The 16,893-nt window shown below is 52.7% G+C and overlaps 1 protein-coding gene across 4 annotated transcripts in view; it reads left to right on the top strand.

Annotated features, from left to right (window-relative positions):
• Positions 1 to 16,893, top strand: part of GRK5 (G protein-coupled receptor kinase 5) — a 255,238-nt gene that overhangs the window by 222,895 nt on the left and 15,450 nt on the right. For all 4 annotated transcript variants that reach the window (XM_023224349.1, XM_023224348.2, XM_023224351.2 and 1 more), the window contains exons 7-12: positions 2,493 to 2,556; positions 3,506 to 3,646; positions 8,795 to 8,985; positions 12,217 to 12,254; positions 14,523 to 14,612; positions 16,109 to 16,317. In XM_023224349.1, the coding sequence (XP_023080117.1) occupies positions 2,493 to 2,556; positions 3,506 to 3,646; positions 8,795 to 8,985; positions 12,217 to 12,254; positions 14,523 to 14,612; positions 16,109 to 16,317 (733 nt within the window). The remainder of the gene's footprint in view (positions 1 to 2,492; positions 2,557 to 3,505; positions 3,647 to 8,794; positions 8,986 to 12,216; positions 12,255 to 14,522; positions 14,613 to 16,108; positions 16,318 to 16,893) is intronic.

Below are 16,893 nucleotides of genomic sequence, written 5' to 3'. Positions count from 1 at the left end.
ACAGCATCACCGCCATCAACAGCATCACCACCATCATCAGCATCACCGCCATCATCAGCATCACTGCCATCGACAGCATCACTGCCATTAGCCACACTTCACCAGGTCTGATACTGGGAGGCACAGCCAACTCTTGCTGGAGGGTCAGTCCTGATTCTGACAATTACAGGGCAGTCTAGTGGAACTGTGTTCACCATGCCCACGCCCCGTTCTGGAGCCCTGGGCTGTGCAACACACAACTCCAATCTGTGCGTACCTTCCCAGAGTGGCAGTGTGGGGTCAGGATACACAGCATGGGCTGCCTAGACCCCAACTCCAGCCCACCACTACCAGCCAGGGCGTTGGGCAGCTCATTTCACTTCTTGAAGGCTCCGTGTTCTCATCTGCAGAATGGGGACGATAATGATACCTGCTCCCTGAGCTGGTGTGAGGATTATACAAGCCCCCATGCATGCTTGGAGCAGTAGGTATTGTTACTATAGAGACCCCCAGAGCAGGGTACGTCCTTTATTCCTAGGAATTCAAATAATGACATCTGACACAACACCAGTTTACAAAGAGCCCTCCACTGGATATAAGGCCTTCTCATGATAATTTTCCTCAGAGGAGTTGGAGCAGCCTTGGGCCACTCAGCAAGCGCCTGGCAAGGCTGGAACCTGAACCCAGAGTCCCCCTCCCAAGTCCTTGGCCCTTGGTCCACCCAGCACTCCAGTTCCCATAGCAGCCTTTGTCAGTGGTCACTGGCTTTCTTTTTTCTTATCTGCACCAAGCACATGAAATGGAGAAATTGTCCTTTTTAATCTGTGGCCTGATTGCAAAGAAGTTAAGAGTTCACCCTTTTGAAGGCATTAAGTTTTTGGAGCCTGTAGGTCAGGACCCTGGCCAAGAATGAATGTCCTACATAATGGATAGCACCCTGCACAAGATCCTGCCCTGTTCGTGCTGCACTGCTGAAATAGTCAAGGGATTTTTTTCCCCCCAAGGTTAACCAAGAAATTCCTGGGAACTTGCATTCCACTCATTTCCCCCAGCAGAGGAGTTCTGTGGAGATGCCGACCAACCATTTCTCCTCCATGCATCGTAAACTGTTAGGCGGGTAGCCTTCGTGTGGTTTCGGGGGCGGCTGCAGGGAAGGCTTCCCTGGGCCACATGGTAAAGGCAGGCATGTGACCGGTCTTCCCTTTGGCTGCCCAGCTGCTCATGTGCGGAAGAGCGGGAGACCTGCAGAGGGGCAGCTCTGTGCTTCGGTGAGGATTGGGCCCTGCGTCCTGAGGAAGCACTGTTGAAGGGAGAAGTGAGCCATGGCATGCAAATTCAAGACAGGGTGCCAGAGAGTACCTGGCTTTTCGGGGCCGTCCTGAGTGCGGCTGTAGTGCCGCAGATGTGATTTCCAGGAAAGACTCATTTGTTCAAGAGCTGCTGGGTGACTGAAGGCTCCCTGGTCATCCTCAGCTGACTCAGTTCTTTGGCCCTGTTCAGCCTCTAGCCAACCGCTGCCCTGGTCGGGACTTTTGAGGAGTTTAGGGGCAGTGCTCAAAAATAGTCCTGGAGAGCCAAGAGCCAATTTTCACGTTTTAAGCTGATTATTTGTAGCCAAACAGACCAGCAATGCAAACCACAAGCCCTCTGCACCAGGATGTCCTTTATGGCAACTAGATGGGACCATGTCTTTGTTTAGTCCAAAAAGTGCCATCATGCCTCATAATCAGAAGTTTTGTCTGATTCAATGTCATAAATGGCTTTGGCTCATTAAAACGAGGAGTCGGAAGACGCAAGGCAATCATTACTTCCAGTCCGATCTTGGCAGGCAGGATCTTCTCATGTTCCTCATCTATGTGGGAAATATAATAAATGGTCCTCAGTGGTGGAAAGGTTGGGAACCAATGATAAAGATCCCCAGGACATGATTTGAAGATCAGCAGCCTCTGCCCCCTCCTGAGGCCAGGTCTCCTGGGCCAGCAGCAGGAGTGCCCGCAGGAAGGAATAGGCTGTGCCCAGGACAGGAAGCACTGCCATCCTGCTGGGCAGGCTGAGATGCACAGGTGTAGGGAGGGCTGTGACCTCCTCCGTGTCCTCTGTGGGCCGCTGGTCCTCTGTGGCGCCTGGCCCCCACCCCTCCCTGCACAGAAGGCACAGCTTGCTTCTGAGTTTCACCACATGATTTGCAGAGAGAGGAGAACCACGTGGAAAGTGTGGTCAGGCACCTCTGTGCTCACATTTTTCAAGCCTGAGCAAGCGAGGCCTGTGCATCCCCCAGCTTGCGGGGGGCTGGGGGCCGGGGGGCTTGGGATTTGAACACTCAGCTTCAGACTAAGTCCTTGAAGGTCCAGTCTCCAGCATTGATTCCTGGGGGGGGGTCCCTGGGGCTGCTGTGGGGCTCCCGGAATTACACCCCAGCCCAGCTACTCTCCATGTGCCGCTGAGTTTCCTGTGGATTCTGAGTCTTGGCACCGTGAGACCAGTGTGCAGTGTGGGACTCTTCTTTCTTCCAGGCAACCGGTGACCAAAAACACTTTCAGGCAGTACCGAGTGCTAGGAAAAGGGGGCTTCGGGGAGGTGAGTGAACATTCACGTTTTCAATGGAAAGTTCTTATATTCAAGTCACCTTTCCTGTCCCTTCTGGATCGACCTAAAGGGTCGGCGCAGGGGTCCCCCGGGGATGCCAGCGGCCCAGTGTGGGCCCCGGGGGCAGTGAGGGTGGGGAGAGTCAGTGGCCTTGGGCTATCAGGTGTGTCTAAGGTGGAAGGAGGGTGTGGAGCTGGGCAGGTGAGACAGAGGGGCTCTCCCGCCAGCCTCAGGCAGGGTCCAGCCTGCAGGGGACAAATGGGCCGCCCTGGTCGTGTGTGGGAAGATGTGAGGGCATGAGGAGGCTGGGCAGCCTTGGCTGCTCAGTGCCTGGATGACGCTGTCACGCAAGATTCGAGATTTCATTGTACATTATCTGATCTTCGATCTAACCAGCATGCGAGGCAAGACTTGTTATTCCCATTATAGAGATCAGGAAGCTGAGGTCCAGAATGATTAGGTGACCCAGCCAAAGGCATGCAGAAAACGTGGCGCAGAACTAAGACTTGAGCCCAAATGCTTTGGTTCCCACTTATCTGGATTATAAAGTCAGGGTTCTTGAGGATCTACTATCACCTACTCCCAAAACAAACTTCTCTACCAGCAGCCGCTAGGAGAAAAGTCAGTTGCCCTAGGAATGGGACAGTACTTGGGGCCCCAGTCAGTTATCTAAGCCTTGGTGTGAGTGGCTCATTCTGCCCCTTCCAGGACTGGGAATCCTTGAAGGGGAGGAGGAGGGAGGGCAAGGGCCCAGGACAGCCGTGGGTCCCAGGCCAGGCATCATGGGGTCCTGGGAGCCTGGAGCACCCACGAAGCCAGGCAGGGCCGGCTCTGACCCCATCCATTCTCCACCTGGGAGCCCTGTGGTCCCGGCCCCGGAGGAGCTAGAGACAGGCCTCCACAGTGTTCCTGCCACCCTGGTTTCTTTCTTGCACTGCAGGTCTGTGCCTGCCAGGTTCGGGCCACGGGTAAAATGTACGCCTGCAAGCGCTTGGAGAAGAAGAGGATCAAAAAGAGGAAAGGGGAGTCCATGGCCCTCAACGAGAAGCAGATCCTCGAGAAGGTCAACAGTCAGTTTGTGGTGAGTGAGCATCTGGGCCCAGTGACCGGCTCGCCCTTCTGTGGCCTGGGGCTTCCCTCCCTCCGGAAGGGTGTGGTCCTCTAATGCGGCAGGTCCCCACCCCAGGGAAGGGGAATGCCAGTGACAGGGCTGAGCTACAGAAAGGCAGCAAGACATTCCTCCATGACAAGGCCTCTTGTGGTCGATTGTGGCTGGCTTTGTCCCATCCCCAGAGCCAGCCAGTGCCTGCCTCCCTGCTGTGTGTGAGACTGATGCCTCTGTTCTCCTGGACCACTTTGTAAACTCCTCAGTGGACAAAAGTAAGTTCACCTGGGCCCAGCCTGGGAGCTGTGGGTTCCTCAGACCCTCTAGGCTGGTGCCATCATGTTGGGGACCTTAGGACCGGCATCCTGGAATGGCACTATCAAGTCTGCGTACGTTGTGTTAGTCAGTCTAGGCTGGGCCCTGCTGCGGTAACAAATTTGCCCCAAACCCTAAGTAGCTGAATACAGCAGAGGTTCATCTGTCACTCACCTGAAGTCCAATCAGATTGGGCCAACCACCTCCCTCTAACAGCTGCCCCGTCTGGAGCCTTGAAAGTGAGTGCTAGGGGTTCCACACAGAGACTTTCCACTGCCTCTACTGGACAGATGTTCCTCAATTTCACCCACAGTCTGCCAGCCAGAACCAGGCAGCACAGAGACAAGTTAGTTTCAGAGGAGGCTGGGAAATGTGAAGTGCATGGATATTTGGTCAGCTCTAATACCTTCTGCTACATGCTGTTATAAAAAATAAAGCTGGGTGCAGTGGTACATGCCTGTAGTCCCAGCTACTCAGAAGGCTGAGGCAGGAGGATTGCTTGAACCCAGGACTTTGAGGCTGCAGTGAGCTATGATCATGCCACTGCACCCCAGCCTGAGTGACACAGCAAGACCTCATCTCTAAGAATAAATACATGCATACATTAAAAATAATATATACACAAGGTAAAAATTTAAACAGCACAGAAGGATACACAATAAAACAAAAAGCTTCCCTCTTTGATTAATCACTCCAGACATGTTTTATTCATGTACAGGCTTTATTATTTTTAGCCAGTGGGATCTTCTGTGCCTCTTATGGAGGAATGTTTTTCCCTTACGTTGTAGATCTTTTTCTCCATCCAGACCTCTAATTCATACCCCTTTTAAAGTTGGGCATCATTCTCCCGAAGAGATAAAGCATAATCCGTATAGTCAGTCCCCATGGATGGAAATTGTTTTCCATCTTTAAACCACTAGAGGGCCAGGCACGGTGGCTCACGCCTGTAATCCTAGCACTTTGGAAGGTCGAGACAGACAGATCACTTGAGGTCAGGAGTTCAAGACCAACCTGGCCAACATGGCAAAACCCCATCTCTACTAAAAATACAAAAATTACCTGGGCATGGTGGTGGGCACCTGTAATTCCAGCTACTTGGGAGGCTGAGGCATGAGAATCACTTGAACCTGAGAGGCAGAGATTGCAGTGAGCTGAGATTGTGCCACCACACTCCAGCATGAGCGACAGAGTGAGACTTCGTAAAACAAAAAAACAAACAACAACAGCAACAAAAAAAAACACTACAGACCAGTGGCAGTCCAAGAGGATGGAAGTTTGCATCTTGGGATCTCATCCCAGGCCACCCTCAGCTGCCAGCCTTGTCTGGGGTGCAGGTGTGGGCAGTGCCATGGTATGTGGAGATGAGGCGGATGAGGCTAACTCTAGCCACCATTTCAGCCACGGGCCTCCTTGAGTCCAGAACCTTCCTCCCCACCGGCAGCCGCTTCAGCAGGAGGCCCTGGATGCTGCCTGCGGAGCCTTGTCTCTGAAGGGATGGTGCTGGCTCTGGCCGCGGATGGTGCTGGTGGGTCCTACTCGGGGAAGAGGATCGTGTGACTCACAAAGCTGGGCGGCACGTCTTTCACAGCCTTCAGTCACGATGGCTGCACCTTCTTTAACTGTGCCCCATCCACGGCCCCTGGCAGGGAGTTCCCACAGTGTCATCTCCTGGAGCCCTTTCTCAGTGATCACCTGGGCAGATGTGGGAGGAAGGTGACAGCTATAGCCGTTGCAGCAGAAGCACGGTCCCCATGAGCTCACTCATCCTTGGCTGTCATTTTGTCTCCTTTTCTCAAAAATAGCTGATGTTGATGCACCAGTTTTATGACACAGCCAGTTCCTAGCCTGGCCCTCAATGGCCGGGTTTCATGTGTGCCACCTCCCTACATGGAGAAGGATTACCTTCTGGCATAATTTGCCCCTCCCACCCCACCATGGCCTTGCTTCACAGAGCCTTGGGTGTCTGGACTCTACCAGCAGAGGACTAGACCCCTCTCTCTTGGTGGCCCCTTGCCAGGTGGACCAGTGTATTAGTCCATTTTCACACTGCTGATGAAGACATACCTGAGACCAAGCAATTTACAAAAGAAAGAGGTTTGAAGGACTTACAGTTCCACGTGGCTGGGGAGGCCTCACAATCATGGTGGAATGCAAAAGACACTTCTTACATGGCGGTGGCAAGAGAAGAATGAGAACCAAGTGAAAGGGGTTTCCCCTTATAAAACCATCAGATCTCGTGAGACTTAAACACTACCACGAGAACAGTATGGGAGAAACTGCCCACAGTTCAATTATCTCCCACTGGGTCCCTCCCACAACACATGGGAATTATGGGAGTACAGTTCAATATGAGATTTGGGTGGGGACACAGCCAAACCATATCATTCCACCCCTGGCCACTTCCAAATCTCATGACCTCACATTTCAAAACCAGTCATGCCTTCCCAACAGTCCCCCAAAATCTTAACTCATTTCAGCATTAACTCAAAAGTCCATACACAGTCCACAGTCTCACCTGAGACAAGGCAAGTCCTTTCCACCTACAAGCCTGTAAAATCAAAAGCAAGTTAGTTACTTCCTAGCTACAATAGGGGTACCGGCATTGGGTAAACACAGCTGTTCCAAATGGATGGAATTGGCCAAAACAAAGGGGCTACAGGCCCCATGCAAGTCCGAAATCCAGCAGAGCAGTCAAATCTTAAAGCTCTGAAATGATCTCCTTTGACTCCATGTCTCACATCCAGATCATGCAATGCAAGAGGTGGGTTCCCATGGTCTTGGGCAACTCCATCCCTGTGACTTTGCAGGGTACTATCTCCCTCCTGGCTGCTTTCATGGGCTGGCATTGAGTGTCTGCAGGTTTTCCAGGCAAATGGTGCAAGCTGTCAGTGGATCTACCATTCTGGGGTCTGGAGGACGGTGGCCCCCTTCTGACAGCTCCAATAGTCCGTGCCCCAGTAGGGAATCCGTGTGGGGGTTCTGACCCCACATTTCCCTTCTGCACTGCCATAGCAGAGGGTCTCCATGAGGGCCCCGCCCCTGCAGCAAACTTCTGCCTGAGCATCCAGGTGTTTGCACACATCTTCTGAAGTCTAGGCGGAGGTTCCCAAACCTCAATTCTTGACTTCTGTGCACTCGCAGGCTCAACACTACATGGAAGCTGCCAAGGCTTGGGGCTTCCACCATGGCTCGAGCTCTAGATTGGCCCGTTTCAGCCACAGATGGAGCAGCTGGGACGCAGGGCACCGGGCATCAAGTCCCTCAGCTGCACACAGCATGGGGACCCTGGACCCAGCCTGCAAAACCACTTTTTCCTCCTAGGCCTCTGGGCCTGTGATGGGAGGGGCTGCTGTGAAGACCTCTGACATGCCCTGGAAACATTTTCCCCATGGTCTTGGGGATTAACATTCAGCTCCTTGTTACTTATGCAAATTTAGTCAGCCAGCCTGAATTTCTCCTCAGAAAATGGGATTTTGTTTTCTATTGCATTGTCAGGCTACGAACTTTCCAAACCTTTATGTCCTCCTTCCCTTATAAAACTGAATATCTTTAACAGCACCTATGTCACCCCTGGAATGCTTTGTTGCTTATAAATTTCTCTGTGAGATACTCTAAATCATCTCTCTGAAGTTCAAAGTTTCACAAATCTATAGGGCAGGGACAAAATGCCACCAGTTTCTTTGCTAAAACATAACAAGAGTCACCTTTGCTCCAGTTCCCAACAAGTTCCTCATTTCCATCTGAGACCACCTCAGCATGGACTTTATTATCCATATCACTCTCAGCATTTTGGCCAAAGCCATTCAACAAGTCTCTAGAAAGTTCCAAACTTTCTCACATTTTCCTATCTTCTGAGCCCGTCAAACTGTTCCAACCCCTACCTGTTACCAGTTCCAAAGTCGTGTCTACGTTTTTGGGTATTTTTTTCAGTACTGCCTCACTCTACTGGTACCAATTTACTCTATTAGTCTGTTTTCACACTGCTGATAAAGACATACCCGAGACTGGGCAATTTATAAAAGAAAGAGGTTTAAAGGACTTACAGTTCCACGTGACTGGGGAGGCCCCACAATCACGGCAGAAGGCGAAAGGCACTTCTTAAACATGGCGATAGCAAGAGAAGAATGAGAACCAAGTGAAAGGGGTTTCCCCTTATAAAACCATCAGATCTGTGAGACATATTCACTACCACAAGAACAGTATGGGAGAAACTGCCCCCATGATTCTGTTATCTCCCACCAGGTCCCTCCCACAACACATGGGAATTATGGGAGTACAATTCGAGATGAGATTTGGGTGGGGACACAGAGCCAAACCATATCAACCAGGCACATCCTGTATGCAAGAGAAAGCCTTTACCAGGCTATGTTCCACTTCCCAAAGCCCCACTGCCCCTCCAGCTCACCCTCACTTGGCCCTGTGATAATGGCTTCCACAGCTAGAAGGGCAGGTGAGCCCTGCTTTTCTGACTGGCCATCCATCCAGTCTTCTCCAGCTGATGCACACATGTGCTTCTGTGCAGGGAGCACGGACGCCATCCTGTTGGATTCACTGGGAGGTCAGGGTGCCAGCCTGCCCTACCCACCTTGGCCTTCTCACCTTGAGCCACTGAATGGGAGGAGCTGGTGTGAGCCCCTTATCAGCCAAAGAGGCCGTAGGCAGGGTCACTGCAGAGGCCATCTGGGTGCAGGGGAGCAGGGTGAGGCTCCTTTGTTCCCTCCCACCCCAGTTCCCAGGATCCTGAGGAGGGAAGCGGAAGTGAGTGGCCATTTTCATGACCTCCCCATGGCACTGTTCTTGTGCTCCCAGGTCAACCTCGCCTATGCCTACGAGACCAAGGATGCGCTGTGCTTGGTCCTGACCATCATGAATGGGGGCGACCTGAAGTTCCACATCTACAACATGGGCAACCCTGGCTTCGAGGAGGAGCGGGCCTTGTTTTATGCGGCAGAGATCCTCTGCGGCTTAGAGGACCTCCACCGCGAGAACACCGTCTACCGGTGAGTGGAGGGCACTAAGGCCTTCCAAGTCTAAGTCCGAGAGGGTGGGGCCAGCACCTCCGCACCCTCGGGTAGGTGGTCGCCATCGCTCTGGGAATCAGCCCTGGTCAGCACCAGGGGAGGGCGCAGAGTCGGACAGACTTTCCACTCCAGGAACCTGGGGCCCCCGGCACTGAGGAAGCGAGGTTGCCACCCTCTGGCTAGTGTTCTCCAGCCTCCAAAGTTTAGGGAAGTCAAGCAAGTGAAATGATGTTCTCGAAACTGACTGCTCCTTCAAGTCAAGGAGAACGGGCCGTGACCACTGCTCCCTCCAGTTGTCTCCATCCTAGCACCTGGGGAAGGTCAGAAGGGGCCTGGTGGCCGTTATCTGGGATCAGCCCTGGGAAGACTTGGGTGGGGTCACTGCCCACAAGCAGAATAGAGTGGCCCATTGTCCCACCCCACACTGTCCTCAGCTTGCTCTGGTCTTCACCCCCCTTTCCTCCCACCTCAATCATATAGGGACCTGGACATTGTAGGGCTGGGCGTCCGGATTCCACTCACAAGGAGCAGTGCCCTTCAGATTTTTCTCCCAGTCCTTCTGAAAGAATTTTGAAAATCTCTGTGACACTGCATTATAAGTAGACATTTGAAATATTCCATCGTATTGAAATAGTGGCAATTTTTAATATATTGAAATTGAGCAGTTACATTACGTGCTTCAAGGGATCCAGTGGAATCTCTAGTTGCTGTAGCGAATTGATTTGCACCTGCATTTATCCAAAAAATGCACAGAAAGCTCTTTAGCGATGAGGAATTTTCTATCATTTCCTTCACTCTCTCCATCCCCCCAGAATGTTAATAGTATTTTTTGCCTGAAAGTCTTTCACTGATGAGCGTACATCTCTGAAACAAATATATGGATACATATAAGAGTTTTTGAAATTCCATTTGACCATAAGGCCCTAAAACAAATATATGGATACATACAAGTTTTTTTGAAATTCCCTTTGACCATAAGCCTCTAAGTGTTAAAACAACTTCTCTGGCCAGATATGGTGGTTCACACCTGTAATCCCAGCACTTTGTGAGGCTGAGACAGGCAGATCACCTGAGGTCAGAAGTTCGAGACCAGCCTGGCCAACGTGGTGAAACCCTGTCTCTATTAAAAATACAAAAAGTAGCTGGACGTGGTGGCACATGCCTGTAGTCCCAGCTACTTGGGAGGCTGAGGCTAAAGAATCGCTTTAACCTGGAGATTGCAGTGAGTCAAGATCACTACTGCACTCCAGCCTGGGTGACAGAGCAAGACTCTGTCTCAAAATAAAATAAAATAACTTTTCCTATTTTTTTTTTTTGAGATGGAGTCTTGCTCCGTCACCCAGGCTGGAGTGCAGTGGTGCAATCTCACTGCAAGCTCTGCCTCCTGGGTTCACGCCATTCTTCTGCCTCAACCTCCCAAGTAGCTGGGACTACAGGTGCCCACCACCATGCCCGGCTAATTTTTTGTATTTTTAGTAGAGATGGGGTTTCACCGTGTTAGCCAGGATGGTCTCGATCTCCTGACCTCGCGATCCACCCTCCTTGGCCTCCCAAAGTGCTGGGATTACAGGCATGAGCCACTGCGCCCAGCCAAGTAGATCTCATTTCTAATCAGTCCTTTGGAACTGGGGGTTTTGACATCTAGAGTGGGTCGCTACAGTCATACTCGGGAGGGGAGGAAGCTGCTTTTCTTCTGTAACTTGGGAGAAGAGTTATTGAGAAGGGGGAGGTGGGAGGGAGATCCCAAAAGATGCCAGGACAGAGCATCCTGATGCAAAGAAATCCAAACCCCTAAAACTTCAGACAGGAGGGAACCTCCTTCTTGGTTCTGGCAGACCCCAACACACAGCCCCGTCTGAAGACCTTTACAGTGGAGCTCATCTTGGGACCAGGAAGGTTTTGAAAACAAGAAAGAATGGTCTTGATGACATGCCCTTCCCCCCATGCCATCTCCCCATTTATGTTTCTATTTTGTTTTCATTCAAGTGAAGAGTCGGAAAATTTTCCCTAAGGGTTGGACAAAGAATTCTCTACTTGATTGCCTTTTATTTAAAAAGAAAAAAGAAAGCCCTCCAAGTTCCAGCTTCTCTTCTTCCAGGGGCAAAAAGAGCCACAGTGCCTCCTCCCTGACTGTGACCACTCGCCACAGCCTCTCTCTGGGCTCGGCTCTGACCAGTGCCCACTAGTGAGCTGCCATGCTAGCCTGGTGGCAGCTGGCTTGTTGAGATGATGGCTCCTGCCCTTATTTGGAATTGTTAACACATCAAAAGAATGCTGTTTAAATAACAACAGCAACAAAAGTATTTTGTGATAAATAAGGATATACAAACACCAATTATCATTTGATGAGGCTCACTGGCTGGATTTGGGTACATTAACCACTCTGCATGAGGACAGCTGCCATCAGTTAAATAAACAAAGCTGAGTGGTTGAGAACTGGAGCCTCCATCCAGATCCTGTGTACTGTTTGCCCCATGGCTTAATGAGTTGCACACACTCCTGTTGGCTGTTCTTTTACCCATAGAGAAGACTTTTTCCTATAAAACCAGCTCCTCTGCTGGCTCTCCCCCAATCCTGGGAATGCAGAGGCTCCCCTTCTTGTGAGCAAGATTCCATCATCAAGAAAAGAGACGTTAGGGACAGGATAAGGCATCCACACCTACGCCATGCCCTATGGCTGTGCTTTCTCCAGCGTTGTAGTGTAGCTGGAGTTGGGGAACGCGCCAGTCTCCTGCAGGCCCCATCCCAAAGGGGGTCTTTTTCCTGTACCCCCACCTTCTCCCCTTCAATCCTCTCTTCCCAATTGTGCAGCTCCCTTCACTCCAGGCCCTGTTCTGCCTTCAGGGTTTCCTGAGACCTGCAGGGCCTTCCCAGCCTTGGAGGGGCTCTGTTACCCCACCAGAAGTACCCTCAGCCCTAGAGTCATTGATGTGTGAACAGGGGCCATGACTGGCCTTTTCCTAACTTTCCCAGTCACCCTCCAGGGTTGGAAAATGCCTGTGGCAAACAGCAGTGTTGCTTTAAATTACTGGAAGGAGAGAAATGAGTTGAAGATCATTTTGACTCAAACCAGACAGCCTGAGCCACAAGGTGGGAAGGAAACACCCTGTGGTCACTTAGGCCTGGTTAGCCTGAGGGGTCAGCCAGATGCCAGTGCATCCTACCTGCCCAGAATGCCCACACCCTGATGCTTGTTGTTTTTCCTTTCAGAGATCTGAAACCTGAAAACATCCTGTTAGATGATTATGGTAAGTCTTTTCCTACTTGATAGCTGAGGCGAGCATCGCAACCCAGAGAAAGCAAAGGGCCTCCCAGGGATTCTCAGAGAGGGCTGGGGAGACTGACCACAGGCCCTACTCCCACTGCTCAGTGCTGGGTACCTGGGGAAGAGAGAAAGCTGTGAGCATGGACAGAGCTCCTGCTTGGTGAACAGGCAGTGTTCAGAGAGACATAGAAATTCAGAGTTTTTAAAATTCCCTTTGATCATAAGGCTCTAAGTGTTAAAATAACTTCTGGCCGGGCGCGGTCTCTACAGCACACTGAGCAAGGAGTCCAGAATTTCAGAGACGCTGGGCAAATACTTAACTTCCACTAAGTTCTCCACCTTTCATCTTGTTTGTGAAATGGAAACAAAGCGTCCTGCCCTGCCCTGCCCACCCAGAGGGAAGAGGGTTGTGGCAAGGCTCCTACACGACAGCTTGAGAGGGAGTTGCTTGTCAGTCTAGCCAGCTGTAAATGTCTTAGGCATTATGTTTGTACATTACCATCATTATTTTCTCTTGGCTGTGGGCACTGAATAGCAAGAACAATCCCAGTAACCTTCATAGCTGTGTAGCCTCACACCTGGAAAATAGTTCCTATACCTTTTTTTTTTTTGAGACAGAGTCTCACTCTGTTGCTCAGGCTGGAGTGCAATGGCATGACCTCGGCTCACTGCAACCTCTGCCTCCCAGGTTCAAGTGATTCTCTTGCCTCAGCCTCCCAAGTAGCTGGGATTACAGGCATGCACAACCACATCTGGCTAGTTTTTGTATTATTATTATTATTATTATTATTATTATTATTATTATTATTTTGAGATGTAGTTTTACTCTTGTTGCCCAGGCTGGAGTGCAATGGCGTGATCTCAACTCAGTGCAACCTCCACCTCCCCAGTTCAAGCTATTCTGCTGCCTCAGTCTCCCAAGTAGCTGGGATTACAGGCATGTGCCACCACGCCCGGCTAATTTTTGTATTTTTAGTAGAAAGGGGGTTTTGCCATGTTGACCAGGCTGGTCTCAAACTCCTGACCTCAAGTGATCTGCCCGCCTCAGCCTCCCTAAGTGCTGGGATTACAGGCGTGAGCCGCTGTGCCTGGGTGATTTCCACACCTTTGATCTGACTAGATCTTCCCACCTGCACAGAGAAGGTCAAGACAGCAACTCTGTGTCCATTTTACAGATGACAAAACTGAGCCTCAGGGGAGCCATCCTGCCAGAGTCACTGAGCAGCATCAGTGGGGAGCCGAGGGCAGAAACTGGGTCTTTTGCCAGCAGGCCCCACACCCTGGCAGTCCTCAGGAGAGGGAGGGGAGAAACTAGGTCGCTGATGACCTGAAGAGAGGTCTGCATGGGCTACTGCCCTGTGGAGGGGCGGTCGGAGGGCCCAGGCCTGCCGCCGTCTCTGGATGAACCCAGTGCCTCCCTTGGTCTCAGAACAAAGCCCACACTGCTCCTCTGCTGTCCCGACTGTCAGCCGCCACCGAGCCAGGGAGTCCATGCAGCTGTAGCCTGACGGGGTCTCGACACTGGCCCTTGCTGACATCTAGGCTGGAGGGGTGGGGATGGGGCCCTGCTGCCCATAGGCAGGGAAGGGAAGGGGACGTGCTCCTTCCTGCAGGGGTAAGTTGTGGCTGTGACCCTCCCCAGGTGGGCCGTGGGAGGGACAAAGGCCGAAGTGGAGCTCAGCTCGGCGTCTCCCGCTCTCGGGGTCAGTGCTGGGCTGTGAGCTCAGATTCATCTCCAGGCTCTGCCGGGTCAGACCAGACATTTTCCCTTCTCGTTTCTCTAAAGTGAAAAACAACCAACCTCCGGAGACCAGCAAGGCAGGCCTGGGAGCTGCTTCCCAAATTGTTTTATCATTTTTTCCCCTTAAGCAAATTGTTGCAGAATGCCAGAAGGACCTCACATTTTTCCCATGAAGTAATCCCAGAACCAAGCCAAGGTTCTCTGTGACCTCAGCCTTCCAAGAAGCCCATTCGGCCTTTGACTAGGCGGGTCGGTCAACGTCCAGCCGGGTCCAGGCGTCCTATGGCATCTTTATGTTCCACTCCTGAAGAGTGGGCATTCTCCTGTGTCCTCCACAACTGCACTCTCCCACGGGGCTTGTGGTCACCCTGAGATGGCAGATTGGGGTCCCTGTTGTCCTTGGACAGATGAGAGTGCCGAGAGCGCGTGTGCCTTGCCCACGGGCACACAGCAAGGCCCGGCGCCCATGCGGCTGTCCCGGGAACGCACTGACCCTGCTGTCCCCCTCAGGCCACATTAGGATCTCAGACCTGGGCTTGGCTGTGAAGATCCCCGACGGAGACCTGATCCGCGGCCGGGTGGGCACTGTTGGCTACATGGGTGAGTGCTGGGCTGCCTCTGTCAATGCACCCCGATACCCACTGGGGCCGCCCCTGCTCACTGCCAGCCGAGCCCCCAGGGCCTGCCCGCAGAGCCGCTGGCCTCTGTGCACTGCTGGTCACACGCAGAGTCACAGTCACTGCGGGGCTGCTGGGGGTGGCCTTAGCCAGGGGGAGGGAGAGCACGGGGCCCCAGATGTGATGACTGCTCTGAGCTCTCTGCACTCCCAGGTCCCAGCCCCACCCGTGTCCAAAGCCAAGCCACTCTTAGGGGTCGGGGCCTCGCACACAGCGCTGCTAGGGGAGGCCACATTGAGGCAGAGGTCTAGGAGGAGAGACCCTTGAGAGGAAGGAGGTAATTCAGAAGAGCCCCCAAATGAGAGGCGCGCACAGCTGCTGCGTCACCAAGCGTGATTCCAGTAGAGAGCAGCCTTGGGTTCCTGACGCCTTTCCTTAGTCTGCTCTGAGACCAGAGTCCTGGGGGTTGCAGGGAAGAGACCCAGAGTTAAGTCCTGTGCCCTAGAATCCTCCATCCAATTTGGGGCACGCCCTGGGCTTCCTCCTGTGCATTTCACACGCCTACCCTCCTTCCCCTGAGAGGCGGGGGCCCCAGAGAGCTTCGAGGACCAGGCACGCTGCCACCCTCTGGTCAGGCTGGTGCCAACAGCAGCTGCGTGGGAGGTGTACTTTGCCTCTGGTGCTAGAGGGCCCTTTTCAGATTGCATGACATTTGGCAACCTGTGGGGTGTGTGTCTGTGTGTATGTGTGTGTGTGTGTGCCCACGTGAATGCTGATTGACGAGTGATAGGGATGTAGGCGGGTGGATGGATGGATGGATGGATGGATGGACGGACGGATGGGATAGATGATGGATGGGTGGATGACAGATCTGCCTACCTGTGTGTGCATTTGCCTGGGTCTCCTTTTGCAGAGTGTTCCATGCATCTGTCTGCCCAGGCTCTCGTGTGCAAACCAGCACATGTGTGGATGCGTTTCCCTCCAGACGTACGTGCTGATGATGCAGAACTATCTTTTTTGTATTTCTATGGTGAATCTGTAATTCGCTTTATCAAAGTGGTAGAGAAGACATAGCAAGAGATTGTTTGAATTACAGATAAATTTAAGATCATCTTTAATTTGGGTAGATACACCTTTATTCATTGAAACAAATATACCAGTAGCACCTGTTCTGTGCCAGGTGTCATACTTGTTACAGTAGTGAATAAAGTAGCTCATGTTCTAGGCGAGGGGACATCAAGAGTGCAGGACACCTCCATCCACAGTGGTCAGAGTTCTAAAGCTACAATCAGAGTCCTTCGGGGGCACAGAGGAGAGTCATCAGGGCAGGCTCCCTGGAGGAGGTGGTATTCACAGCAGTTGGCGGGGTAGGAGTTGGTGGCGGCCACTGTCCCAGCCATGAACCTCCAGGCCTTCTGTGAACAGCGCCACTAGCTGTCTCCCCACTCCTCACTCCTCTCTCCTCTCCTCTGGCCCCAGCTCCAGAGGTCCTGAACAACCAGAGGTACGGCCTGAGCCCCGACTACTGGGGCCTGGGCTGCCTCATCTACGAGATGATCGAGGGCCAGTCGCCATTCCGCGGCCGCAAGGAGAAGGTGAAGCGGGAGGAGGTGGACCGCCGGGTCCTGGAGACCGAAGAGGTGTACTCCCGCAAGTTCTCCGAGGAGGCCGAGTCCATCTGCAAGATGGTGAGTTCCTGGTGGCCAGACGCCACCCTCAAGCTGAGGGCTCCCCTCCCTGGGCCTGGCCCCAGTCTGTCCCCCAAACAGCAAACAGGCTGAAGGGACAGGGATCTGAGCATGCTAGGGTGTGGTGGGGGGTGCAGCCCACCGAGCCAGAGCGGAGGGCACTCCTTGCTGCGGACTGGGGTGGTCAGCGGAGGCTTCCAGGAGAAAGTCTGGGTGGGGCAGGGGCACCCAGGAAGCAAGGGAAGGGGGGTGAGGGGAACAGTGTGGAACACCCTCACATCCAGCCTGTGGGGGTCTGCACAGGGCGGAGAAGCGGTGGTCTGAGCTGGTGCTCTAGACACAAAGCAACCTTGACGCCCCTGCCCCTGCCCTTGGGCCTCCTGCTCCCTCCACCTCTGGATCCCAAGGTGTTGGTTTAAGACGAAGGGCTGCAGGGGGTAGGGTGATGATTTCAGTCTTTGAACAGCTTATGACAAAGTTTTCCACCACTAGATGGACTGCTGGTCACGCCAGCCTGGCTCCTGCGTGGCAGGCTCTAGGGATAGTGAGGTCTGACCCACCCAAAGGCAGGGCATG

Source organism: Piliocolobus tephrosceles, chromosome 9 (genome assembly GCF_002776525.5).
Source record: "Piliocolobus tephrosceles isolate RC106 chromosome 9, ASM277652v3, whole genome shotgun sequence".
NCBI lineage: Eukaryota > Metazoa > Chordata > Mammalia > Primates > Cercopithecidae > Piliocolobus > Piliocolobus tephrosceles.
This window is presented reverse-complemented; position numbering and strand designations above follow the sequence as displayed.